This window comes from Zalophus californianus, chromosome 4, assembly GCF_009762305.2.
Source record: "Zalophus californianus isolate mZalCal1 chromosome 4, mZalCal1.pri.v2, whole genome shotgun sequence".
Taxonomy (NCBI): Eukaryota; Metazoa; Chordata; class Mammalia; order Carnivora; family Otariidae; genus Zalophus; species Zalophus californianus.
Window position 1 is genome coordinate 9,428,007 of NC_045598.1, and position 25,403 is coordinate 9,453,409.

The 25,403-nt window shown below is 44.3% G+C and overlaps 2 protein-coding genes across 2 annotated transcripts; one reads left to right on the top strand and one right to left on the bottom strand.

Annotated features, from left to right (window-relative positions):
• Positions 1-222: 222 nt before the first annotated feature.
• On the top strand, positions 223-24,580 carry AADACL4 (arylacetamide deacetylase like 4). The gene is given in 8 exon segments (XM_027602574.1): positions 223-227; positions 524-611; positions 14,585-14,664; positions 14,666-14,781; positions 17,739-17,802; positions 23,803-23,909; positions 23,912-24,084; positions 24,086-24,580. Coding segments are annotated over 8 exon segments (1,128 nt in total).
• Positions 22,458-23,067, bottom strand: LOC113935678 (thymosin beta-4). Its single transcript, XM_027617997.2, has one exon. It carries the CDS (start codon positions 23,007-23,009, stop codon positions 22,875-22,877), a length of 135 nt encoding a protein of 44 aa, XP_027473798.1. The 5' UTR covers positions 23,010-23,067; the 3' UTR covers positions 22,458-22,874.
• Positions 24,581-25,403: the final 823 nt, after the last annotated feature.

Sequence of the window (25,403 nt, forward strand, 5' to 3'; positions counted from 1 at the left end):
TGGGTGCTTTCATTTCAGAGTGCCTCCAGCAAGACAGCGCTCTGTGAATGAATGACTTTCCCTAGGACCTGGGTGGGGGGCAGGGAAAGATTGTCAACAAATTTTGGTGGGAAGGGGTCAGGATATTTGTCAGCAAATCCACTGGTACAGCAGCAGAGCAACTTCTCTGCCAAGTCAGTAGGTCATGCCTTGCCTCTCCAACAAGCTCTAGACCTCGGCCCTATGGGGTGGGAGGTGTGCTATCTCAGCCCTAGAGGTAATACTTATTTCTTGTATCTGTAATTCCTATATACTTTTGAGCTCTCTCTGCCTTTTGCTAGCTAATCTCTTGTGACTCATGTACCCTATTATAGTTAATAATTCCTCATGTTAGTTTTCTTCACACACTGTAGAAGCTGGGTGCTGGCAAAGCCACATGTGCTCCAGGAGCCTGCCATGTGAGCCCCCGGACACAGGGAGCAGAGCCTTCTCTCCTCAGATGTCTCTCCAGCACCCTTTCCTGACAATGCCTCCTTGCCAACAGACAGATATCTGCAGATATCCCCTCTACCTTGCAACATCCCACCAAGCTCAGATTTCTGCATTGCATGTTCCCGGACATGGTCACTTTGGTGAGTTTGCTCTTAGGCTCTGTGATGGGTTGGGTGTCCCTTCCTCTCTCCCGGTACCTTGCCCCTCCTTTCCTCTTCAGACTCCCCTAAGGCAGCCTTTGCCACACTCTCTTTTGTGTCTGTGGTTCTGTTTCCCTCTGTTTCCCTTCCCTTCCTCTCTCCCACCCACCCCCCTCCTTTTCTCCCTTCAAACATCAAACACTTACTGAGTGCCAATCACTGGGCTGCTTTCTGAGGATTCTAAAAGGATTTCAGATCTGGTCCCTTCCTTCAGTGGACTTTCAGCTTGACAGGAAATGGACCGGCTTCAGCCACAGCATCTTTTGCCCTTGGCACACTTAAGTGCTTATAGGTCTTCTCCCCTGCCTAGACCGTAGGCATCTTGAAGGCAGGGACTGCCTTATCCACCTTTGCAACTCTGGCCCCACACACAGACCTGCCACCTAGTAGGTGCTTTCCATTTGCTGATCAAGACATAAGCGGATTCACCCAGCATGTCAGAGTGGCCACGCTGGCCAGGCTCTGAGCAGGGACCCGGGGGTGGATAAGCCAGCCCATGCCTACAGCTGCAGGAGATTTGGAAACAGAGATTTGTCATCAGGTAGGAGAAAGGCAACTGGATTTAACCCCAGTATCCTAACCCTGGGTGATAGCAGCCAAACAGTTCATGCTGCTTACCTGGTGGGAGGTGGGGAGGTAGGGCAACTGTGGAAAGAGGAAGACAGAGGTCTTGGTAAGGAGCCCAGGCTGCAGCCAGCCTGTCAGTGTGTGCATCCCAGCTCTGGCTATGTGATCTTGGGCTGTGTACTGAACCTCTCTGTGTCAGTTTCCTCATCTGTGGAAGGGAAACAATAGTGTCCATCTCATCAGGTTGGTGAAAGAATTAGATGACGTGATTAGGGCTCACTATGTTTGGTGAAGAAGTAAAATATGTTTATGTGCTGCTGGAATGTTCCACTGTGGATATGGATGACTCTCAGAGATATGAACAAGTCTAGTTTATAATTACAGAAGTGCTACTGGCCCAAGGAGACAGGCTGAAGGTGCAAAATGCTCATCCCTATTATTTATCCTGGCCATGCGCTTTGCCTGTCTCAGACCAGTGGATGATTTTACATGGAACTACAGGGTAGTCTGAGACCCAGAAAAGCCCAGACCTTTCCAATCTTCAGTGTTTTCTCCTCAAGAGTAGCTCACAAGCTGCAAGCGCCTGCTGATGACCACTGCATGGGGGCACTCACATGAGGGATGGAGATGGACCTTGGAAGTAACACAGCCAGTTATTTTGCCAGCAAGATGGGCTTATTTAGGAAGAGCAGAGGAATTGCAATTGGGGACATCCAAGTTATGGCAAACCACAGAGAAGTCCAGAGATCAGAGGAGAGAAACCCTTCTTTACCGAGAAGTGGAGGGAGTGGGAGGGCTGCTTTGAATGAACTCCATTGGAGGAAAGCTGGAGGCCAGGGTTGGGATGTTTCTCATTGGCTGAGTTGTGGTATCTTCTTATTGGCTGAGCTTGTTGCTAGGTGAGGAGAAGTTCTTCCTTCCTCTGTTGGAGCTAAGTTGAGCTAAGGAGGAGGAGCAAGATGGTGGAGGAGTAAGAGACCTAAATTTCGTCTGGTCCCAGGAATTCAGCTAGATAGCTATCAAACCATTCTGAACACCTACGAACTCAACAGGAGATCAAAGAAGAGAGTAGCAACAACTCTCTGAACAAAGAAGTGACCACTTACTGGAAGGTAGGACGTGCGGAGAAGTGAATCCAAGGCAATATTCGGGAGGATAGACGGCGGGGGAGGGGGCCTCCGTCGGCCGCTTCTGGCAAGTGCTAGAGTCGCGGAGCACAAAATCGGAACATTTAGAAGTCGGCTCTGCTGAGGGACGTAGCTCCATTGGCTAAGCTGGGGTGGGGGGTGTAACCCTTGCTGGGACAGTGTGGTCTCAGGACCCTCGGGGTCACAGAAAGACCGGAGGTGCCTGAGTGCGGCAGAGCTCCCAGGGATCGGAGCGGGGAAGCCAGCTGCAGAGACGGAGCCAAGGCGTGGGCTCTCAGCTCGGGGTTGCCATAAACTGTGATCCGCGGCCCAGTCGGGCCACTGCTCCTCCAGCAGGGACCCAACAAGCGGCAGAGCCGGGGAGACTCCCCTTCCTCCCCCGGGAGGAGCGGCGCGGGAGCGCACCGCAGGGATCTGCTGGGTTTGGAGACTCCACACGGGGTCGGGTGCCAGAGATAGAAACGCTCGGTCACAGGCCGGGTGAGCACGGAGTGCGGCCGGAGACCGGGGACAAGGGAGTGACTGCTTTTCTCTGGGGGCGCACTGAGGAGCGGGGCCCCGAGGTCTCGGCTCCTCCGGGTGGAGATTGGGAGGCCGCCATTTTCACTCTCATCCTTCAAAGCTGTACCGAGAGCTTGCAGGGAACAAAAGCTCCTGAGAGCAAACCGGAGCAGATGACTTAGCCCGGACCGGCAAGGGCGGGGCAATTCCGCCTCCGGCAAAGACATTTGGGAACCACGGCAACAGGCCCCTCCCCCAGAAGATCAGCAAGAACACCCAGCCAAGACCAAGTTTACCGATCAATGAGAATGGCAGAACTCCAGCGCTAGGGGAATACAGCACATAGAATTCATGGCATTTCCCCCCTGATTCTTTAGTCTTTCCAAGTTAATTTTTTTAATTTTCTTTTTTTCCCCTTTTCTATTTTTTTTGAATTTTTCTTTTTCCCTTTTTAGCCAACATCTTATCAATCCCTTTTTTAAAAAATCTTTTTTATTTTTGGTTTTTAGAGTATATTTTATCCCTTCATTGTAGTTAACTTTATTTTTGGTATATATATTAGTTGTTCTCTCTTTAAAGTTTTGGGATACAGTTTCTTCTAACAGACCAAAATATACCCTAAATCTCTAGTGTATGGCTTTGTTCTAGTCTCCTGCCTGATCACATTCTCTCCCCCACCCCTTTTTTAAAAATTTCTCTTCTTTCTTTCTTCAACCAACTTCTTATCAATTCCTTTTATAAAATCTTTTATAATTTTCATCTTCACAGTCATATTCCATCCCTTCATCATATTTACCCTTATTTTTGTACATATATAAGTTTTTCTTTCTTTAAAATTTTTGGAGGCAGTTTCTTCTAACAGACCAAAATACACCCAAAATCTAGTGTGTGGCACTGATCTATGCACCAGCCTGATCGTATTCCTTTTTTTTTCTTCTTCCTTTCTTTCCCTCTCTTTTTCCTCAGTTTCAGATCTCTTCTTATTTGTTTAGTGTATTTTTTTCTGGGGTCTTTGTTACCCTGTTAGCATTTTGTTCTCTCATTCATCTATTCTCCTCTGGAAAAAATGACAAGATGGAAAAAGTCACCTGAAAAAAGAAGAACAAAAGGCAGTACTGACTGCCAGGGACCTACTCAATATGGACATTAGTAAGATGTCAGAACTAGAGTTCAGAATGATGATTATAAAGATACTAGCTGGGCTTGAAAAAAGCATGGAAGATACTAGAGAAACCCTTTCTGGAGAAATAAAAGGACTAAAATCTAACCAAGTCGAAATAAAAAAGGCTATTAATGAGGTGCAATAAAAAAATGGAGACTCTAACTGCTAGGATAAATGAGGGAGAAGAGAGAATTAGTGCTTTAGAAGACCAAATGATGGAGAATAAAGAAGCTGAGAGAAAGAGAGGTAAACAACTATTGGAGCATGAGGGCAGAATTCGAGAGATAAGTGACATAAGATGAAACAATATTAGAATAATTGGGATCCCAGAAGAAGAAGAAAGAGAGAGAGGGGCAGAAGGTATATTGGAGCAAATTGTAGCAGAGAACTTCCTTAACTGGGGGAAGGAAACAGGCATCAAAATCCAGGAGGCACAGAGAACCCCTCTCAAAATCAATAAAAATAGGGCAACACCCTGACATCTAATAGTAAAACTTACAAGTCTCCGAGACAAAGAGAAAATCCTGAAAGCAGCTCGGGACAAGAGGTCTGTAACCTACAATGGTAGAAACATTAGATTGGCAACAGACCTATCCACAGAGACCTGGCAGACCAGAAAGGACTGGCATGATATCTTCAGAGCACTAAATGAGAAAAATATGCAGCCAAGAACTATATCCAGCCAGGCTGTCATCGAAAATAGAAGGAGAGATAAAAAGTTTCCAGGACAAACAAAAACTAAAAGAATCTGCAAACACGAAACCAGCCCTACAAGAAATACTGAAAGGGGTCCTCTAAGCAGAGAGAGCCTAAAAGTAACATAGACCAGAAAGGAACAGAGACAATATAGTGACAGTCACCTTACAGGCAATACAATGGCACTAAATTCCTATCTTTCAATAGTTACCCTGAATGTAAATGGGCTCAATGCCCCAATCAAAAGACACAGGCTATCAGATTGGATAAAAAACAAGACCCATCGATATGCTGTCTGCAAGAGACTCATTTTAGACCCAAAGACACCTCCAGATGGAAAGTGAGGGGGTGGAAAACCATTTACCATGCTAATGGACATCAAAAAGAAAGCTGGGGTTGCAATCCTTATATCAGATAAATTAGATTTTAAACCAAAGACCATAATAAGAGATGAGGAAGGACACTATATCATACTTAAAGGGTCTGTCCAACAAAAAGATCTAACATTTGTAAATATCTAAGCCCCTAACATGGGAGCAGCCAATTAATAACAAAATCAAAGAAACACACCAACAACAATACAATAATTATAGGGGACTTTAACACACCCCCTCACTGAAATGGACAGATCATCTAAGCAAAAGATCAACAAGGAAATAAAGACTTTAAATGAAACACTGGACCAAATGGACTTCACAGATATATTCAGAACATTCCATCCCAAAGCAACAGAATTCTTCTACACAATCTTCTCTAGTGCCCATGGAACATTCTCCAGAATAGATCACATCCTAGGTCACAAATCAGGTCTCAATCGTTACCAAAAGACTGGGATCATTCCCTGCATATTTTCAGACCACAATGCTTTGAAACTAGAACTCAATCACAAGAGGAAAGTTGGAAAGAATTCAAATACATGGGGGCTAAAGAGCATCCTACTGAAGAATGAATGGGTCAACCAGGAAATTAAAGAAGAATTAAAATAATTCATGGAAACAAATGAAAATGAAAACACAGTTGTTCAAAATTTTTGGGATGCAGCAAAGGCGGACCTAAGAGGAAAGTATATAGCAATACAAGCCTTTCTCAAGAAACAAGAAAGGTCTCAAATACACAACCTAATGCTACACCTAAAGGAGCTGGAGGAAGAACAGCAAATAAAGCCTAAACCCAGCAGGAGAAGAGAAATAATAAAGATCAGAGTGAAATCAATGAAATAGAAACCAAAAGAACAGCAGAACAGATCAACAAAACTAGGAGCTGGTTCTTTGAAAGAATTAATAAGAATGCTAAACCCCTGGCCAGACTTATCAAAAAGAAAAGAGAAAGAACACAAATAAATAAAATCATGAATGAAAGAGGAGAGATCACAACCAACACCAAAGAAATACAATTATAAGCAACTTAATGCCAGCAAATTAGATAATCTGGAAGAAATGGATGCATTCCTAGAGATGTATCAACTACCAAAACTGAACCAGGAAGAAATAGAAAACCTGAACAGACCTATAACCACTAAGGAAATTGAAGCAGTCATCAAAAATCTCCCAACAAACAAGAGCCCAAGGCCAGATGGCTTCCCAGGGGAATTCTACCAAACATTTCAAGAAGAATTAATACCTATTCTCCTGAAACTGTTCCAAAAAATAGAAATGGAAGGAAAACTTCCAAACTCATTTTATGAGTTATCAACCCACCATTACCTTGATCCCCAAACCAAAGACCCCATCAAAAAGAATTACAGACCAATATCCTTGATGAACATGGATGCAAAAATTCTCACCAAAATACTAGCCAATAGGATCCAACAGTACATTAAAAGGGTTATTCACCATGACCAAGTGGGATTTATCCCTGGGCTGGTTCAACATCCGCAAATCAATCAACGTGATACAATACATTAACAAAAGAAAGAACAAGAATCATATGATCCTCTCAATAGATGCAGAAAAAGCATTTGACAAAGTACAGCATCCTTTCTTGATCAAAACTCTTCAGAGTATGGGGATAGAGGGTCCATACCTCAATATCATAAAAGCCACCTATGAAAAACCTACAGCAAATATCATTCTCAATGGGGAAAAGCTGAGAGCTTTCTCCCTAAGGTCAGGAACATGGCAGGGATGTCCACTATCACCACTGGTATTCAACATAGTACTAGATGTCCTAGCCACAGCAATCAGACAACAAAAAAAAATCAACGGCATCCAAATCAGCAAGGAGGAAGTCAAACTCTCACTCTTTGCAGATGATATGATACTTTACGTGGAAAACCCAAAAGAGTCCACCCCAAAACTGCTTGAATTCATACAGGAATTCAGTCAAGTGGCAGGATATAAAAACAATGCACAGAAATCAGTGGCATTCCTATACACCAACAAGACAGAAGAGAGACAAATTAAGGAGTCGATCCCATTTACAATTGCACCCAAAACGATAAGATACCTAGGAATAAATCTAACCAAAGAGGCAAAGGATCTGTACTCAGAAAACTATAAAATATTCATGAAAGAAATTGAAGAAGACACAAAGAAATGGAAAAACGTTCCATGCTCATGGATTGGAAGAACAAACATTGTGAAGATGTCAATGCTACGTAGAGCAATCTACATATTCAGCGCAATCTCCATCAAAATACCATCCACTTTTTTCAAAGAAATGGAACAAATAATTCTAAAATTTGTATGGAACCAGAAGAGACCCCGAATAGCCAGAGGAATCTTGAAAAAGAAAAGCAAAGCTGGCGGCATCACGATTCCGGACTTCCAGCTCTATTACAAAGTGTCATCATCAAGACAGTATGGTACTGGCACAAAAACAGACACATAGATCAATGGAACAGAATAGAGAGCCCAGAAATGGACGCTCAACTCTATGGTCAACTCATCTTTGACAAAGCAGGAAAGAATGTCCAGTGGAAAAAAGACGGTCTCTTCAACAAATGGTGTTGGGAAAATTGGACAGCCACATGCAGAAGAATGAAACTGGACCATTTCCTTACACCACACACAAAAATAGACCCCAAATGGTTGAAAGACCTAAACGTGAGACAGGAATCCATCAACATCCTAAAGGAGAACACAGGCAGCAACCTCTTCAACCCCAGTCGCAGCAACTTCTTCCTAGAAACATCGCCAAAGGCAAGGGAAGCAAGGGCAAAAATGAACTATTGGGATTTCATCAAGACAAAAAGCTTTTGCACAGCAAAAGAAACAGTCCACAAAACCAAAAGACAACCGACAGAATGGGAGAAAATATTTGCAAATGACATATCAGATAAAGGGCTAGTATCCAAAATCTATAAAGAACTTATCAAACTCAACACCCAGAGAACAAATATTCCAATCAAGAAATGGGCAGAAGACATGAGCAGACATTTTTCCAAAGAAGACATCCAAATGGCCAACAGACACATGAAAAAGTGCTCAACATCGCTCGGCATCAGGGAAATCCAAATCAAAACCTCAATGAGATACCACCTCACACCCGTCAGAATGGCTAAAATTAACAAGTCAGGAAACGACAGATGTTGGCGGGGATGCGGAGAAAGGGGAACCCTCCTACACTGTTGGTGGGAATGCAAGCTGGTGCAACCCCTCTGGAAAACAGTATGGAGTTTCCTCAAACAGTTGAAAATAGAGCTACCCTACAATCCAGCAATTGCACTAGTGGGTATTTACCACAAAGATACAAATGTAGGGATCCGAAGGGGTACGTGCACCCCAATGTTTATAGCAGCAATGTCCACGATAGCCAAACTGTGGAAAGAGCCAAGATGTCCATCGACAGATGAATGGATAAAGAAGATGTGGTATATATACACAATGGAATATTATGCAGCCATCAAAAGGAATGAGATCTTGCCATTTGCAAGGACGTGGATGGAACTGGAGGGTGTTATGCTGAGTGAAATAAGTCAATCAGAGAAAGACATGTATCATATGACCTCACTGATATGAGGAATTCTTAATCTCAGGAAACAAACTGAGGGTTGCTGGAGTGGTGGGGGGTGGGAGGGATGGGGTGCCTGGGTGATAGACATTGGGGAGGGTATGTGCTATGGTGAGTGCTGTGAATTGTGCAAGACTGTTGAATCACAGATCTGTACCTCTCAAACAAATAATGCAATATATGTTAAGAAAGAAAAAAGAAGATGGGGGGAATAATGAAGGGGGGTAAATTGGAGGGGGAGATGAACCATGAGAGATGATGGACTCTGAATATCAAACTGAGGGTTCTAGAGGGGAGGGGTGTGGAGGGATGGGTTAGCCTGGCGATGGGTATTAAAGAGGGCACGTTCTGCGTGGAGCACTGGGTGTTATGCACAAACAATGAATCATGGAACACTACATCAAAAACTAATGATGTCATGTATGGTGATTAACATAACAATAAAAAAATTAAAGAAAAAATGAAGGTAATTAATGTTCAGTGAGGTCATAAAGTAAGGCTCCAACCCAGTAGGACTGGTGTCCTACAATAAGAAGAAGAAGGGACACTAGGGAGGCATGCATAAGAGAAAAGGCCATGTGAGGACAGAGCAGGAAGGAGGCCATCTGCAAACTGTGGAGATCTCAGGAGAAATCAAACCTGCCAGCACCTTAATCTTGAACTTCCAGCCTCCAGAAGTATGAGCAAATAAATTTCTATTGTTGTATCCAAAAAAAAAAAAAAAAAAGCCATCAACTTTTATCAAGGAAATGGAACAAATAATCCTAAAATTTGTATAGAACCAGAAAAGACCCCGAATAGCCAGAGGAATGTTGAAAAAGAAAAGCAAAGCTGGTGGCATCACAATTCCGGACTTCAAGCTCCATTACCAAGCTGTAATCATCAAGACAATATGGTACTGGCACAAAAACAGACACATAGATCAATAGAACAGAATAGAGAGCCCAGAAATGGACCCTCAACCCTATGGTCAACTCATCTTTGACAAAACAGGAAAGAATGTCCAATGGAAAAAAGACAGTCTCTTCAACAAATGGTGTTGGGAAAATTGGACAGCCCCATGCAGAAGAATGAAACTGGACCATTTCCTTACACCACATACAAAAATAGACTCAAAATGGTTGAAAGACCTAAATGTGAGATAGGAGTCCATCAAAGTCCTAGAGGAGAACACAGGCAGCAACCTCTTCGACCTCAGCTGCAGCAACTTCTTCCTAGAAACATCGCCAAAGGCAAGGGAAGCCAGGGCAGAAATGAACTATTGGGACTTCATTAAGATAAAAAGCTTTTGCACAGCAAGGGAAACACTCAACAAAACCAAAGGACAACCGACAGAATGGGAGAAGATATTTGCAAATGACATATCAGATAAAGGGCTAGTATCCAAAATCTATAAAGAGCTTATCAACTCAACACCCAGAGAACAAATAATCCAATCAGGGAATGGGCAGAAGACATGAGCAGACATTTTTCCAAAGAAGACATCCAAATGGCCAACAGACACATGAAAAAGTGCTCAACATCACTCGGCATCAGGGAAATCCAAATCAAAACCTCAATGAGATCCCACCTCACACCAGTCAGAATGGCTAAAATTAACAAGTCAGGAAACAACAGATGTTGGTGAGGATGCGGAGAAAGGGGAACCCTCCTACACTGTTGGTGGGAATGCAAGCTGGTACAGCCACTCTGGAAAATAGTATGGAGGTTCCTCAAAAAGTTGAAAATAGAGTTACCATATGATCCAGCAATTGCACTAGTGGGTATTTACCACAAAGATACAAATGTAGGGATCCGAAGGGGTACGTGCACCCCAACGTTTATAGCAGCAATGTCCACAATAGCCAAACTATGGAAAGAGCAAGATGTCCATCCACAGATGAATGGATAAAGAAGATGTGGTGTATATATATATATATATATATATATACACACACACACACACACACACACACACACACACACACACACACAATGGAATATTATGCAGTCATCAAAAAACCAAAATCTTGCCATTTGCAATGATGTGGGTGGAATTAGAGGGTATTATGCTAAATGAAGTAAGTCAATCAGAGAAAGACATATTTCATATGATCTCACTGATCTGAGGAATTCTTTTTTTAAAGATTTTATCTATTTGACAGAGAGAGACATAGCGAGAGTGGGAACACAAGCAGGGGGAGTGGGAGAGGGAGAAGCAGGCCTCCCTCAGAACAGGGAGCCCGATGCGGGGCTCGATCCCAGGACCCTGGGATCATGACCTGAGCCGAAGGCAGACGCTTAACGACTGAGCCACCCGGGCGCCCCTGATCTGAGGAATTCTTAATCTCAGGAAACAAACTGAGGATTGCTGGAGTGGTGGGGGGTGGGAGGGATGGGGTGGCTGGGTGATAGACATTGGGGAGGGTATGTGCTATGAGGAGCACTGTGAATTGCCTAAGACTAATGAATCACAGACCTGTACCTCTGAAACAAATAATACATTATATGTTAAAAAGAAAAAAGAAGAAGAAGACAGTAGGAAGGGAAAAATGAAAGTGGGGAAATCAGAGGGGGAGATGAACCATGAGAAACTATGGACTCTGAGAAACAAACTGAAGGTTCTAGAGGGGAGGGGGGTGGGGGGATGGGTTAGCCTGGTGATGGGTATTAAAGAGGGCACATATTGAATGGAACACTGGGTGTTATAGGCAAACAATGAATCATGGAACACTACATCAAAAACTAATGATGTAATGTATGCTGATTATCATAACATAAGATAAAAAAAAGTTGAGCTAAGTCTTCCCGTTGGTCTGCAATCGACAAGGAGCTGCACCTGCGGAGGGCTCCCCCTGCTGGCCTCCCACTCCATCTTCCCAGAGGCTTCCGAGTTGGTTCACAGATCTGAAGACACTTGTGACGTCGCATCCTGGTCCCTCCAGCACTGGCTGGATGCCCCCAGGACACACTGCCCGTCACAGGGTGCTGCTGCTGAAGACAGTGATGTCCAAGTGGTTAGGGTTCACTCGGTTCTGGAAGACAGATACAGGAGGGATAAGAAATTTAAAGAGGAGGAAAAATCTAAAAAGATTTTTTTAAAAGATTTTATTTATTTATTTGACAGAGACAGCAAGACAGGGAACACAAGCAGGGGGAGAGGCAGAGGGAGAAGCAGCCTTCCTGCTCAGCAGGGAGCCAGACACAGGGCTCGATCCCAGGACCCTGAGATCAGGACCTGAGCTGAGGGCAGACCCTCAACGACTGAGCCACCCAGGCGCCCCACCCTGAAAAGATTTTATGGCCTAGAAATCAGGTGCCTTCTTTTGGTATCAGAGAATCCTTGGTCTGAGCCCCAAGTTTCCCACTTGTTAGCTTTGTGGCCTGATGTCTTTGAGCCTCCATTTTTTTCCTCTGAAAAATGAGGATAGTAAGAGATGCTTTTTATAGGGGTCATGAGGGGATTGGCTGGGAAATGCATATTAAGTTCGTGACACAGTGCTGGGCACTTAGAAAGGGCTCAATGAAAGTAGATTATTGGTAGTATGCATGTGAAGTGCCCGAAGACAAAGACAGAACATTTCCTGAAATTATTCTGTAATAAGTTTGGAGTTGTTATGAATGATTTCAGCTTTACTAAAGGATTTAAAGAACAATATAACAAACATTATTGATTTTATTTTAAAGGGGAAATGCTGCTAGAATATTTTGTGAAAGTGTTTCAATCTCTAAAGTTCTGGACCTCGTGTGTCCCTAACCTATTGATGCTCCCATTTATACTACTACTGATACATTATTACATTATTATAAATTTTATAATACAACTATTTTAATATAGTATTAATATTATAATGATAATATTTATATACAAGCAATATATTTATTATAGTTATCTATAAATGATATTGTTATAATACAAGTAATAAGTATTAATTTTTCTTCACTTGCCTTTGTCCTAAATGACCAGCTCTGGAAACTATGGACTCACGGTTGGAAAAACCACACCAAACCAAAACTAACTTCCTGGCCATATCTAGTGACCTTTCAGAAGGTCATGCTAAGAAAGGCTTGTCATCACACTGTCTTGTTCAAAATCCCTGAAACATTTACTCTTCTAGATTCTGGAGGCAAAGAGATGAATGAGATGTGATGACAAGAAAATGCTGACAAGAAGCATTCAGTTTGGGGGCGGGAGACACATGGGTGACCATAGCTATGTGATAAAACTTTGGGGGGTTCTGAAGAAATCTTAGGGCTTAGAAAACTTTGGGCACTCAAGGAGGCAGCAGCCTTCAGTGTGAGTGGGAGGGATGACATCAGTAAATGAGAACATGGCCTTGAGCTTGGAGCTGAAGGTCAGTTTCATGTCCATCTACCTGGTGGGCAGGTAGAAGGGCTCCAGGAAACAGTGTGAGCCATGGGTGAGTACAGGGAGCATGGGGAAACTGCTGGGGAGAAGGTGAGCATGGGCGCCCACCTGAGCTGACAAGAGGTGTCCTGACGTTCAGAGTTGAGTTGGCCAGTGAAGTTCCGAGTTGTCTCGGTACAGAGGTCTGGTGGCCTGAGATGGGGGCCAAGGAAGTCATCTTCACCTTGCTGCTCACCTCGTTCTCCTCCAGCTCAAGCAGGGAAATAATGGTTTTGTTTGGAGTTCTCTTTCAAGAAATCAAAGCCTTGGGTCTCTCGATGGAGGGAATGCACGGGGGCATCCCAGGGGACCTGGGAGAAGACCCAGTGGGTATGAGCAAGAGAAGGGGTGGAGCTCACACTTGCCGGGACCCACCAGTGAGACACTCTACATGGTGGTCACATCACATCTAATTCCCAAGCCTCATCCTCGGGCTATGGACACCATTCTATTTTATAGATGAGAGAAATGGAAGCTCAGAGAAGGTAATGCCCAAGGCCATTCAGTTAGTTGGTGATAAGCTAAAACTTGAGTCCCAATCTGATTGACTCCAGAATCCAAGCTCTTTCTAGTTTAGTGGTTTAGAACACATGTGCTGCATCTTACCTGTTGGCGGGCAAGGCACTTGACCTTGGTTTGCCTCAGTTTTCCCCATCCATAAAATGGAGATGATAACTGTGCTTGACTGAGAAGGGTCGTTGAGAGGCTTAATCTAGTTCATAACCACTTGGACCAGTACTGGCATGCTGTAGGTGACTCATAAGTGTCAGCTGTTCTTATTTTATTATTATCATCCTGTGTTTTTCCTTATGACAAAGACACGTGCTTAATATGAAATCCTTGGAAGAGATGATCCAAAATGGTTGAAATGCATTTAGTACATGCAATATAACTTGTAACTATATTTCATGATATATATTCAGACATTTGTTTATAGTTAGAGTGACCATATTCGTTTAAAAACAATGGAATTCTATACACTCGTGGCAAATGAATGGCCCTTGTGCCATTGCCCCGTCCTCCTGAGTCAACAGCAGACATCCTTAACAGATCCTGTTACTTTCTTCTGTTGAACACAAACATGGCTTAAGAATCCATCATAGCCCAGGCTCCGGGTGGGCGATGGCAGTTGACCCAGGTGATGACCCTTTTTGCCATCTGAGGCTAGAGAGCCAAAGAGGAGGGTTGCCAGCCAGTTACCTTGGACAGCTGGCTTTGTTCAATTCAGTGACCAACCCCTCAGACCAAACATGGTCAAGCTCTTTGGCAAATTCCTACCCTTATTCAATCCAGGTCTTTTGGGAGGAAATTCTGCAAGCCAAGCCCTCACTCTGGACACAACCCAGAGCCTGTCCTTCCTGATGAGCCCAGGGTCCATGTGGATGAGGCAGATGGGAGACTGCAAAAGCACCCTAGCAATTACAGATGATAGGTATATCTACAATCCAGATGGGTTCTGACCTCTCCTAAAGTTCCCCTTTCTTTCTCTTACCTCCAACAGGCAAAAATATTGGAGAAGCTGGGAATTTGCTCCATGCTCAGATTTCTCCAGTTATTGCAAAGTGGTATAAGAATAAAGAAAAGACCTGTATTTTGGGACCATACCGGTGAGGCTGTTCCAGCCCAAAGCAGCATCCTCTGGCCACCGGCGAGGCATCATCTTCCTCCCTGGAGGAAGTGGGTTCATGGGGAGCCTGGGTAAGAACTTCATCTACGTGCACAACTTTGCCCATCCTTCCCACGAGAAACTTTTTGGGAGTAACTCAAAGGAATCATCGGTCGGAGATTTTTATAGGGAGCCCAGGCTAAGGGCTTTGGGCTCATGTCAGCAGATTGTGTGCAGATTTATATGGGAGATGTTCTTTTCTGTACTATAATAGTCTTGGTCAAGGTGAGGCTAGAGCTATGTCTCAGTAGGGCTTTGACAGATGGCACTGGGGTACTGATTCATCTCTTCCCTCACCACTCACAGACAGCACTGGCTGGTCCCAGCTGTTCTCCACCCACAGTACATCCCAAACCCATGCATTTCTCCCAGGCTCTGAACCCCACCATGATCTAAGACCCCATCTTCTCTTGCCTGCCCCCTCAACCTTCCTGCTTCTCTTGTGTTTTGTTTTCTGCCTCATCCCCAGTGCCTTGCCCGTGGTTTTACATTTTCGAATGGCTCTATGAGTACATGAATACGGATGGGTGGATCATTGCGTGAAAGGATGTGTTGTTCATGAATGAACACACAAATGGAAGAACGGATGGTTGGACTCCCGTGACTTCCCTGGAATTAGGGTGTACTGCCACCTGGTGGTGGGAATAACAATAGCCTCATTTGCTGCCGAGATGCTCTCCTTTTTCAGAAGTTAACAATGGCTATCTCCCACCTACTGGCCCCAAGATCATTCTTCCCTTTCAGAGCACCCCATTAGTTGGCTAGGACTGTTGGCCTTCCTTCTGTGGGCCATGATGCTATCTCTAAAAGTAAAGCCAGGATGCATTCAGCAAATATTCCCTGAGTAACTCCCTCGTGTCAGACCCCCTTCCAGGTACAGGGGACCAAATGGAGGACAAAGAAGGCCCTCACGGAGCCTACTCAAATGAGGAGGCTGGGCAGTGAAAGAGAAAACAAACAAGTAGGGTAACTTCACAGAGTGATAGCACGAGGAGATGGAATAGAGAATGATTCAGATGCATCTTTAGTTTTTCCAGAGAAAGCCTCTCCAAAAAGGTAAAATTTGAGCCCAGGCCTAACCAACCAATGAGGAGGAGCTGGCCCTATAGAGGCTGGGAAACATCCTCTAGGGATGGGGGATGCAAGGGGGTTGCCGGGGTTTTTGTTTTTTTGAAAGGGGCACCAAGAAACACAGTCTTCAAGATAAATAATATTTTTATGCACTATTTTAGAAAATTCAATATTAATGCAAAACAAATCTATGATGATCACAATATCAACATTTATCTAATGGCGAGACCCGACGGGGCGGGTGAATTGTACAAAGGCAAAGTAGGCCCTTGTCTACTTGAGACGTCATGGATACTTGTGGCATTTACTTGGATTCCTTAAAGTAGTATTTATCTTGGTTGCTGAGCGTCTCGGCGCCCATGGCAAGTGCCTCCCTTGCCTCCCCTGGGTCCCAGGCCTGTTGAGTCTAAGTGGAAGGGAGCTCCCAGATGATGCTGATCTGCAGGCAGGGCTGAGGCCTCCTTAGGAGCTGCCCACTCCCCACTCCGTTTTGACCTCCCCTCCATCACCTCCCTCCAATGGTGTCAATGAAGCCTGCACCCCGCCCCCGATCACTTCTCTTAGATCAGTCATTCACAACCTCCCCAGATGCTGGCCTTGTCTGGTGGGATTTGGGAACTCCTGCTACCTGTGCCCCTACCCCAGAGACACTGGTTCAGTTGGTTTGGGGCTCCATCTGAGCATCAGGACTTGGAAAAACTCCCTGGTACAACTATGCACAGCCAAGGTTGACAACCACTGAATTAGAAGCTTGTTTGGTACATTCTGTGTCTGGCACTGTTGATAATGGATTTGTCCTCTGAGAGCCTCAGAGGTACCACTTGGCTAATAGAAAGGGCCCATCCAACCATTGCTTATTTCTTAATAACATATATCTGTATGCACGTGTATGTAATTATCATTAATATTCTAGGGCAGGCATGCTTTCCTTCCCTGGTCTTGGTTTTGTAGGTTTCAAATCACCAAGCCTTCCCCCCTCGGTCCCCCCACCACAACACTGTAAAAGGAGACATTGCGGCTGGTGAGCCCCGAGGTGCATTGGAGCCCCGGCATTCAGGAGCCAGGGGCAGATGTCAGGCATCTGATATGTGGCCTGGCTTTTTGGTTTTGCCCAGGGAGAGCCAGCCAGAGTCACTGCAGAGGAGGCAAGAACAGGAACAGAAAGAGAATGTCACAACCAAAACCAACACTGTTGGTGGGCTCTCCCTGGGGGCTGGGGGATGGGTGGGAGGGGGCAGAGCGGGGCTGGGCCCTGCAAGGGGGACTGGGGGCCACATTCCTAGAGGTCACTCAGGGTGGCTCCTGCTGTGACCGGTTCTATTCTTTTTTTTTTTTTATGTTATGTTAATCACCATACAGTACATCATTAGTTTTTGATGTAGTGATCCATGGGTCATTGTTTGCGTATAACACCACCCAGTGCTCCATTCAGTATGTGCCCTCCTTAATACCTATCACCAGGCTAACCCATCCCCCCACCCCCCTCCCCTCTAGAACCCTCAGTTTGTTTCTCAGAGTCCATAGTTTCTCATGGTTCGTCTCCCCCTCTGGTTGCTGGAGTGGTGGGGGTTGGGAGGGATGGGGTGGCTGGGTGATAGACATTGGGAAGGGTATGTGCTATGGTGAGTGCTGTGAATTGTGTAAGACTGTTTGTGTTGTTGTTGTTGTTTTTTAAAGATTTTATTTATTTATTTGACAGAGAGAAACAGTGAGAGAGGGAACACAAGCTGGGTGAGTGGGAGAGGGAGAAGCAGGCTTCCTTCCAAGTAGGGAGCCCGATGCGGGGCTCGATCCCAGGACCCTGGGATCATGACCTGAGCTGAAAGCAGACACTTAATGAATGAGCCACCCAGGCGCCCCATTTGTGTAAGACTGTTGAATCACAGACCTGTACATCGGACTGGTTCTATTCTTGCAGACTTCTACCACAACCTGTGCAGTCTGCTGGTCCTAGAGGTGGACTCCGTGCTGCTGTTGGTTGGGTGAGTCGCTGGGTGTCACATGGGTGGGAGAAGGCAGGAAGGAGCACGTGGCTGGTCTGTAGAAGAGAGAGAGAGAGGCCCTAACCCCCAAGAGGCACTCTTGCACATGCACACATGGACCCCGGCACCACACTAGGGCAAAACCCCAGAAATAGCCCAAATGCCCATCAACACGGAGTGCGTGAATAAACCATGACAAGAAACAGCAAGTGTTGGCGAGGATGTGGAGAAAAAATAACCCTTCCACACTGTTGGTGGGAATGCAAACTGGTGCAGCCACTGTGGAAGACAGGGCGGAGGTTCCTCAAAAAATTAAAAATATAACTACCCCATGATCTAGTAATTGTACTCCTGGGTATTTACCCAAGGAATAGGAAAACACTAATTTGAAAGGATATATGCGCCCCTGTGTTTACTGCAGCATTATTTACAAGAGCCAAATTATGGAAACAACCTGAGTGTCCATCGATAGAGGAATGGATAAAGATGTGGCATATATATACAATGGAATATTATTTATCCATAAAAAGGAATGGCATCTTTTTTTAATTTTTAATTTTTTTAATTTAGTGAGTCATCACTTACATATAACACCCAGTGCTCATCACAAGTGCCCTCCTTAATACCCATCACCCATCTAGCCCGTCCCCACCCACCTCCCCTCCATCAACCTTCAGTTTGTTCTCTATCATTGAGTCTCTTATGGTTTGCCTCCCTCTCTCTAAAAAGAATGAAATTTTGCCATTTGCAACAATGTGGATGGAGCTAGAGAGTAATGCTAAGCAATATAAGCCAGTCAGAGAAAGATAAAATACCATAGGATTTCAATCATATGTGGAATTTAAGAAGCAAAACAAATGAACAAAGGGGAAAAAAAAGAGACCAAAAAACAGACTTTTTTCCTTTTTAGAAAAGGTTTTTATTTAAGTTCCAGTTAGTTAACATACAGTGTACTATTAGTTTCAGGTGTACAATATAGTGATTTAACACTCCTATACATCACCGGGTGCTCATCACGACAAGGGCTCTCCTTAATCCCTATCACCTATTTCACCCACCCCCACCCCTCGCCCACCTCCCCCCTGGTAACCATCAGTTTGTTCTCTATAATCAAAGAGTCTGTTTCTGTTTGCCTCGCTCTCTTTTTTTCCCCTTTGCTCATTTGTTTTGTTTCTTAAATTCCACATTTGAGTGAAATCATATGGTATTTGTATTTCTGTGACTGACTTATTTCACTTAGTGTTATACTCTCTAGCTCCATCCATGTCATTGCAAATGGCAAGATTTCATTCCTTCTTAAGGCTGAATAATATTCTCCTGTGTGTGTGTGTGTGTATATATATATATATATATACACCACATCTTCCTTATCCAGTGATCAGTAGATAGTAGATGGACATTTGGGCTCTCTCCTATAGTTTGGCTATTGTTGATACTGTTGCTATCAACATTGGGGTGCATGTACCCCCTTTGAATCTGTATTTTTGTATCCTTTGGGTAAATACCTAGGAGTGCAATTGCTGGATCATAGGGTAGTTCTATTTTTAACTTTTTGAGGAAACTTCAGACTGTTCTCAGAGTGGCTGCACCAGTTCACATTTCCACCAACAGTGCAGCAGGTTTTCCCTTTCTCCACATCCTTGCCAACACCTGTTGTTTCTTGTGTTGTTAATTTCAGTCAGGTGGTATCTCATCGTGGTTTTGATTTGTATTTCTCTGATGATGAGTGATATTGAGCATCTTTTCCTGTGTCTGTAAGAATTCTGGATGTCTTCTTTGGAAAAGTGTCTATTCATCCCTTCTGCCCATTTCTTAACTGGGTTATTTGTTTTTTGGGTGTTGAGTTTGATAAGTTCTATATACATTTTGGATACTAACCCTTTATCAACTATGTCGTTTACAAACATCTTCTTCCATTCTGTAGGCTGCCTTTTAGTTTTGTTGATTGTTTGCTTCGCTGTGCAGAAGCTTTTTATCTTGATTAAGTTCCAATAGTTCATTTTTGCTTTTGCTTGCCTTGCCTCCAGCAATGTATCTGGTAAGTTGCTATGGCCGAGGTCACAGAGGTTGCTGCCTGTGTTCTGCTCTAGGATTTTGACGGTTTCCTGTCTCACATTTAGGTCTTTCATCCATTTTGAACTTATGTTTGTGTATGGTATAAGAAAGTGGTCCAGTTTCATTCTTCTGCATGTGGCTATCCAGTTTTCCCAAAACGATTTGTTGAAGAGACTTCTTTTTTCCATTGGACATTCCTTCCTGCTTTGTCAAAGATGAGTTGGCCATAGAGTTGTGGGTCCATTTCTGGGTTCTCTGTTCTGTTCCATTGATCTGTGTGTCTGGTTTTGTGCCAGTACCATACTGTCTTGATGACTACAGTTTTGTAATAGAGCTTGAAGTCTGGGATTGTGATGCTACCAGCTTTCCTTTCTTTTTCAAGATTTCTTTGGCTATTCAGGGTCTTTAGTGGTTCCACACAAATTTTAGCATTGTTTGTTCTAGCTCTGTGAGAAATGCTGTTGGTGTTTTGATACGAATTACGTTAACTGTGCAGATTGCTTTGGGTAGTATAGACATTTTAACAATGTTTGTTCTTCCAATACATGAGCATGGAATGCTTTTCCGTTTCTTTGTGTCTTCTTCAATTTCTTTCATAAGTGCTCTATAGTTTTCAGAGTACAGATCTTTTACCTCTTTAGTTAGGTTTATTCCTAGGTATCTTATTGTTTTTAGTGCAATTGCAAATGAGATTAATTCCTTGATTTCTTTTTCTGTTGCTTCATTATTGGTGTGTAGAAATGCAACAGATTTCTGCACATTGATTTTATATCCTGCAACTTTGCTGAATTCATGTATTAGTTCTAGCAATTTTTTGGTGGAGTCTTTCAGGTTTTATACATAGAGTGTCATGTCATCTGCAAATAGTGAAAGTTTGACTTCTTCCTTGCCAATTTGTATGCCTTTTATTTCTTTTTGTTTTCTGATTGCTGAGGCTAAGACTTCCAGTACTATGTTAAATACTAATGGAGAGAGTGGACATTCTTGTCTTGTTTCTTTCTTTTTTTGTTTTTAAGATTTTATTTATTTATTTGACAGAGAAAGACACAGCGAGAGAGGGAACACAAGCAGGGGGAGTGGGAGAGGGAGAAGCAGGCTTCCCGCTGATCATGGAGCCCAATGCGGGGCTCGTTCCCAGGACCCTGGGATCATGACCTGGGCTGAAGGCAGATGCTTAACGACTGAGCCACCCAGACACCCCTCCTGTCTTGTTTCTGATTGTGGCGGAAAGGCTCTCAGTTTTTCCCTATTGAGGATGATATTAGCTGTGGGTCTTTCATATATGGCCTTTATGATGTTGAGGTATGTTCCCTCTATCCCTACTTCGCTGAGGGTTTTTTGTTAAGAAAGGATACTGTAGGGGCGCCTGGGTGGCTCAGTTCGTTAAGCGTCTGCCTTCGGCTCAGGTCATGATTCCAGGGTCCTGGGATCGAGCCCTGCATCAGGCTACCTGCTCAGTGGGGAGCCTATTTCTCCCTCTCCTGCTCCCCTGTTTGTGCTCTCTCTGTCAAATAAATAAGTAAAATCTTAAAAAAAAAATAAAAAAAAGAAAGCATACTGTATTTTGTCAAATGCTTTTGCTGCATCCATTGACAGGATCATATGGTTCTTATCCTTTCTTTTATTAACATTACATAGCTATTTAAATAAATGAACTGGGAGGGCACACCAGAATGTGAATGCATCTTAGCAGTATAAAATTAAGTGAAAAGTTTTTCAAAAAAATTACATAAAGCCTGAGACCCTTTTTATCAAGTCAAAAACAAAATCAAAAGAGTATTTATGAGGAATATGCATAGACATTATAAACCTATATAAAAAGGAAAGAAAAGGGATGATGGTTGGATACAGGATTCAAGGTAACTGTTTCCTCAGATGAGGAAGGCAGTGAGCTGAGATGCTGGCAGGGATATTACAGGGCTGGCTGAAGGTTATGGTCAAGGTCCTGGCTGTTGTTTGGGGTGATGATTCTGCACGTGCGTACTGTGTTGTTACAACAACTAACTAACTAGCACCAGGCAAGACACCGGGCAACAGTTTTGAGAAGGCAAGTGAGAGAAACTAAAAACCGCTCTTTTAGTTTCAACCTTGACACTCAAGGCCTCTCCAACCTTGGCTGCCCCTAGGCTGAGGAGACAGTGCATCTGTGTGACTTAAAGCAGCTTACTTAGCATCTCTGGTCTTCTTGATGAGATTGAGGAAGGCAGCGTCTTTCCAGTACTTGACATACTTCCTGACCGGCTTAGCACTGGGTCTGAAACCCCACTGATACAGTTTCTGTCAGACTCTACATCTGAGAAGGCCTTTGTGGTAATGAAAATACTCATTGGACACATAAAAGTGTTAACAAACACCTGTATGAATACCTTGCAGGAAATTCTGGATAGCTGAAAAGACCCAGGGGGCGCCTGGGTGGCTCAATCCATTAAGCATCCAACTCTTGATTTCAGCTCAGGTCATGATCTCAGGGTTGTGAGATCGAGCCCCGTGTTGGGCTCTGTGCTGAGCGTGGAGCCTGCTTATGATTCTCTCTCCTTCTCCCTCTGCCTCTCCTACCATTGCTCTCATGCTCTCTCTCTCTAAAAGGATTTCCTTCCTTCTTTTTTTTTTTTCAGGTTTTAAAACTTTTTATTGCATATTAAAAAAATTATGCATTCCAATAATTAAAATCATTTGAACAAAAAAAAAATGGCACTCTGATTAAACTGCATTTGACAGCCTGCAGGACACCCCGGACCAGCTTGGTTTTTACTCTCGATTTCACTGTCGACCCACCCAGCTTGTTCCTTCACCAACACGCAAGTTCTTTTCCTTCCCTGCCAGCCCGACAGGCAGATGGGAGAGGCAGGCGCCTTTTGTTGTCAGTAGTTCTCGATTCTTTGATGTGAAAAGGGGTAGCACAGTCATTTAAACTTATCCAACCACTTTGCATCTTACAAAGTTAAACAGCTAAAAGAAGTAAAATAAGAAGGCAATGCTTGTGGAATGTACAGTGCATATCGGCGGCGCGCGCCTCATTACGATTCGCCGGCTTGCTTCTCCTGTTCAATCGTTTCTTTTGAAGGCAGTGGATTTTTCTCTTGCGTTTCTGTCTTCTTCAATTTCGACTTATCGAATTTCTCAATCTCAGCCATATCGGGTTTGTCAGACATGGTTACAGAGAAAGCGGAGCGAGGTGCGCGCACAAGCGAAGTCCAATCTGCTCAGTGGCCGCCGCCGAATCGATTTCCTTCCTTCTGATGGCTGAATAATACTTTACTGTAACTTACACATCTAGAAATTCATTTTAAAGTCCTTTCTCTTTGCCCTTGAATTCCCATGAAGAGACACACTTTGGGGGCTTACTCAGAGCAGCCGTCTGGTTTCTGTCCACCACCAGGGCAGTGTCTGTTACCTGCCTGCTAACCTTTCCTACACTGTCACCCTCAGGGCGCCCCCCTGACCCACTCCCTCTTCCACAAACCCCGAAGAGACGGCAGCTCCTTAAGTCACTGGGCAAGAACAAACTTTGGTCATTAGATTTTTGATGAAAAAAAAAATTTTTTTTCCTGAAAGGAACTTCCCCTTCATTTGAGCTTTAGTTCCCTCAGCGCTTTCTCTCCAGACAGCCAGTGGGACGAACGAATTTCCTGGAGTTCCTGGTTGTTTTGCTTCCATTTCAAATAGCTTTTGAGTTGCATAATCTTGTGTGGAGTGTCTGCATCTCTGGACAGCAGACAGAGCCTAGTGTTCGAGTCCAGAATCTCCACCCGGAAGACAAAGGAGAGGCTCTTCACATCCTCATCTGCGAAAGAAAAAAAAGGGGGATAAAAATCCTTACCTCACAGGGCCATTCTGGGTATTTAGTCAGAGACAGTATTGCAAGGAGGAGTCGAGGACACAGTTAAAATGGCTCCCAAACAGCTGTCCACACCGCTATGCTTTTGTTCCCTGCTTGTTCCTCAGGTACCGCCAGCTTCCTGATCACCACTACCCCAGCATTTTCCAAGACTGCCCGCACACCTCCATTCACTTCCTAAAGGCCCTGAAAACCTATGGGGTGGACCCCTCCAGGTCGTGATCCGTGGAGACAGCATTGGGGGTGGGAGTGTGGCCTCTGTCGCCCAGTCCCTGGTGGGAAGATCAGATCTTCCCCAGATCAGGGCCCAGGTCCTGATTTATCCAGTGACTCAGGTCATCAATTTGCAGCTGCCGTCCCACTGGCCAAACTGAAACATCCTGTTCTTCCTCCCGGGAGTTCATGATGATATGTATGTTCAAATATATGGTTATCGACTTTCATTGGTGGGATGCCATCTCCAACGGTGCTTTCATACCCCCGGAAGTCTGGAGAAAGTACCCAAAGTGGCTCAGCCCCGACAACATCCCCAGGAGATTAAAAAAACCAGGCTACAAACCTCTGTTTCCCAGCCCTTTTAACGAGGCCGCCTACCTGGAAAATGGACATCTTTTGGATGTAGCAAATACCCCTCTGCTAAGGGATGATGAGACCGTCACTCAGCTTCCCGCAGCCTTCCTGGTGAGCTGTGAGCATGACATCCTCCGCGATGACACCTTGCTCTATATGAAGCGTTTGGAGGACCAGGGGGTCCCCGTGATGTGGTATCATGTGGAAGATGGCTTTCATGGGTCCTTGATGTTTTTTGATAAGAAGTTTTTCTCTTTCCCATGCTCCCTGAAAATTATAAACGCTGTCATCAGTTATATAAAAAGCATAGAGTAACCCTGGGGCGCTGTGTCCTTTGGTGAATTCTCTTTTGCTGATTAAGGAGATGCTAAGTCAGTGCTCGGCCCACACGAGAAGGATAAAGAAGCTTAGAACAGTCTTGCTTAGTATCCAAATCCAAGATGTCGCTTTCTTTCTGGCACCAACAACAGTTAATCCTGGATGTAAAAACACTTGCCAACATTCTCATTCAGGTGAAATAAATATCAAAGGGAGGAAAAAACATCTTTAAAAATTTCTCAAAGCCCTAACACACAACGTCTGTAAATGCCAACAATTGGTCATACTGTCCTTGGTGAATCTGTACTCATGACACCAAAGCACAGCTCGGGGCCCTGATGCCTGTTTGAGGATGGGGGCACCTAATTGTTCTCGGGGTCCGAGGTCACCAGCCAAATTCCAACAGACTGGTTCCAGATCAGTCTCCAGCCGGAGAAATGCTGTTGCAGTGGAACTCTTGCCTCAAGTCAGCCACCCACCAGCTGGACTAAAGGCAGGTTTCAGGAGAGGTGATTGGAAAAGGAGATGGGGAAGAGGAAAGAGAGAGGTCCTGTGGGAAAGAGTGGGCTCTGAAGGGCTGTGAATGTTGTCTGGGCTCAAGTCTTTAATCTGAATTCCAAAATCAGATCCCTAGCTACCAAGAGGCAGGCTCTCAGGGCCAACATCTTGGGAACCTCTGGATGCCATCCGGAATATGCAAACTGCATTCTCAAAGGCAGACACCTTCCTACACACTCTTTCTTTGGTAAGCTTATGTATCGTTCCCACTTTGACAAAGAACCTTGTCCTAGGGGCACCTGGCCAGCTTGGTTGGTAGAGT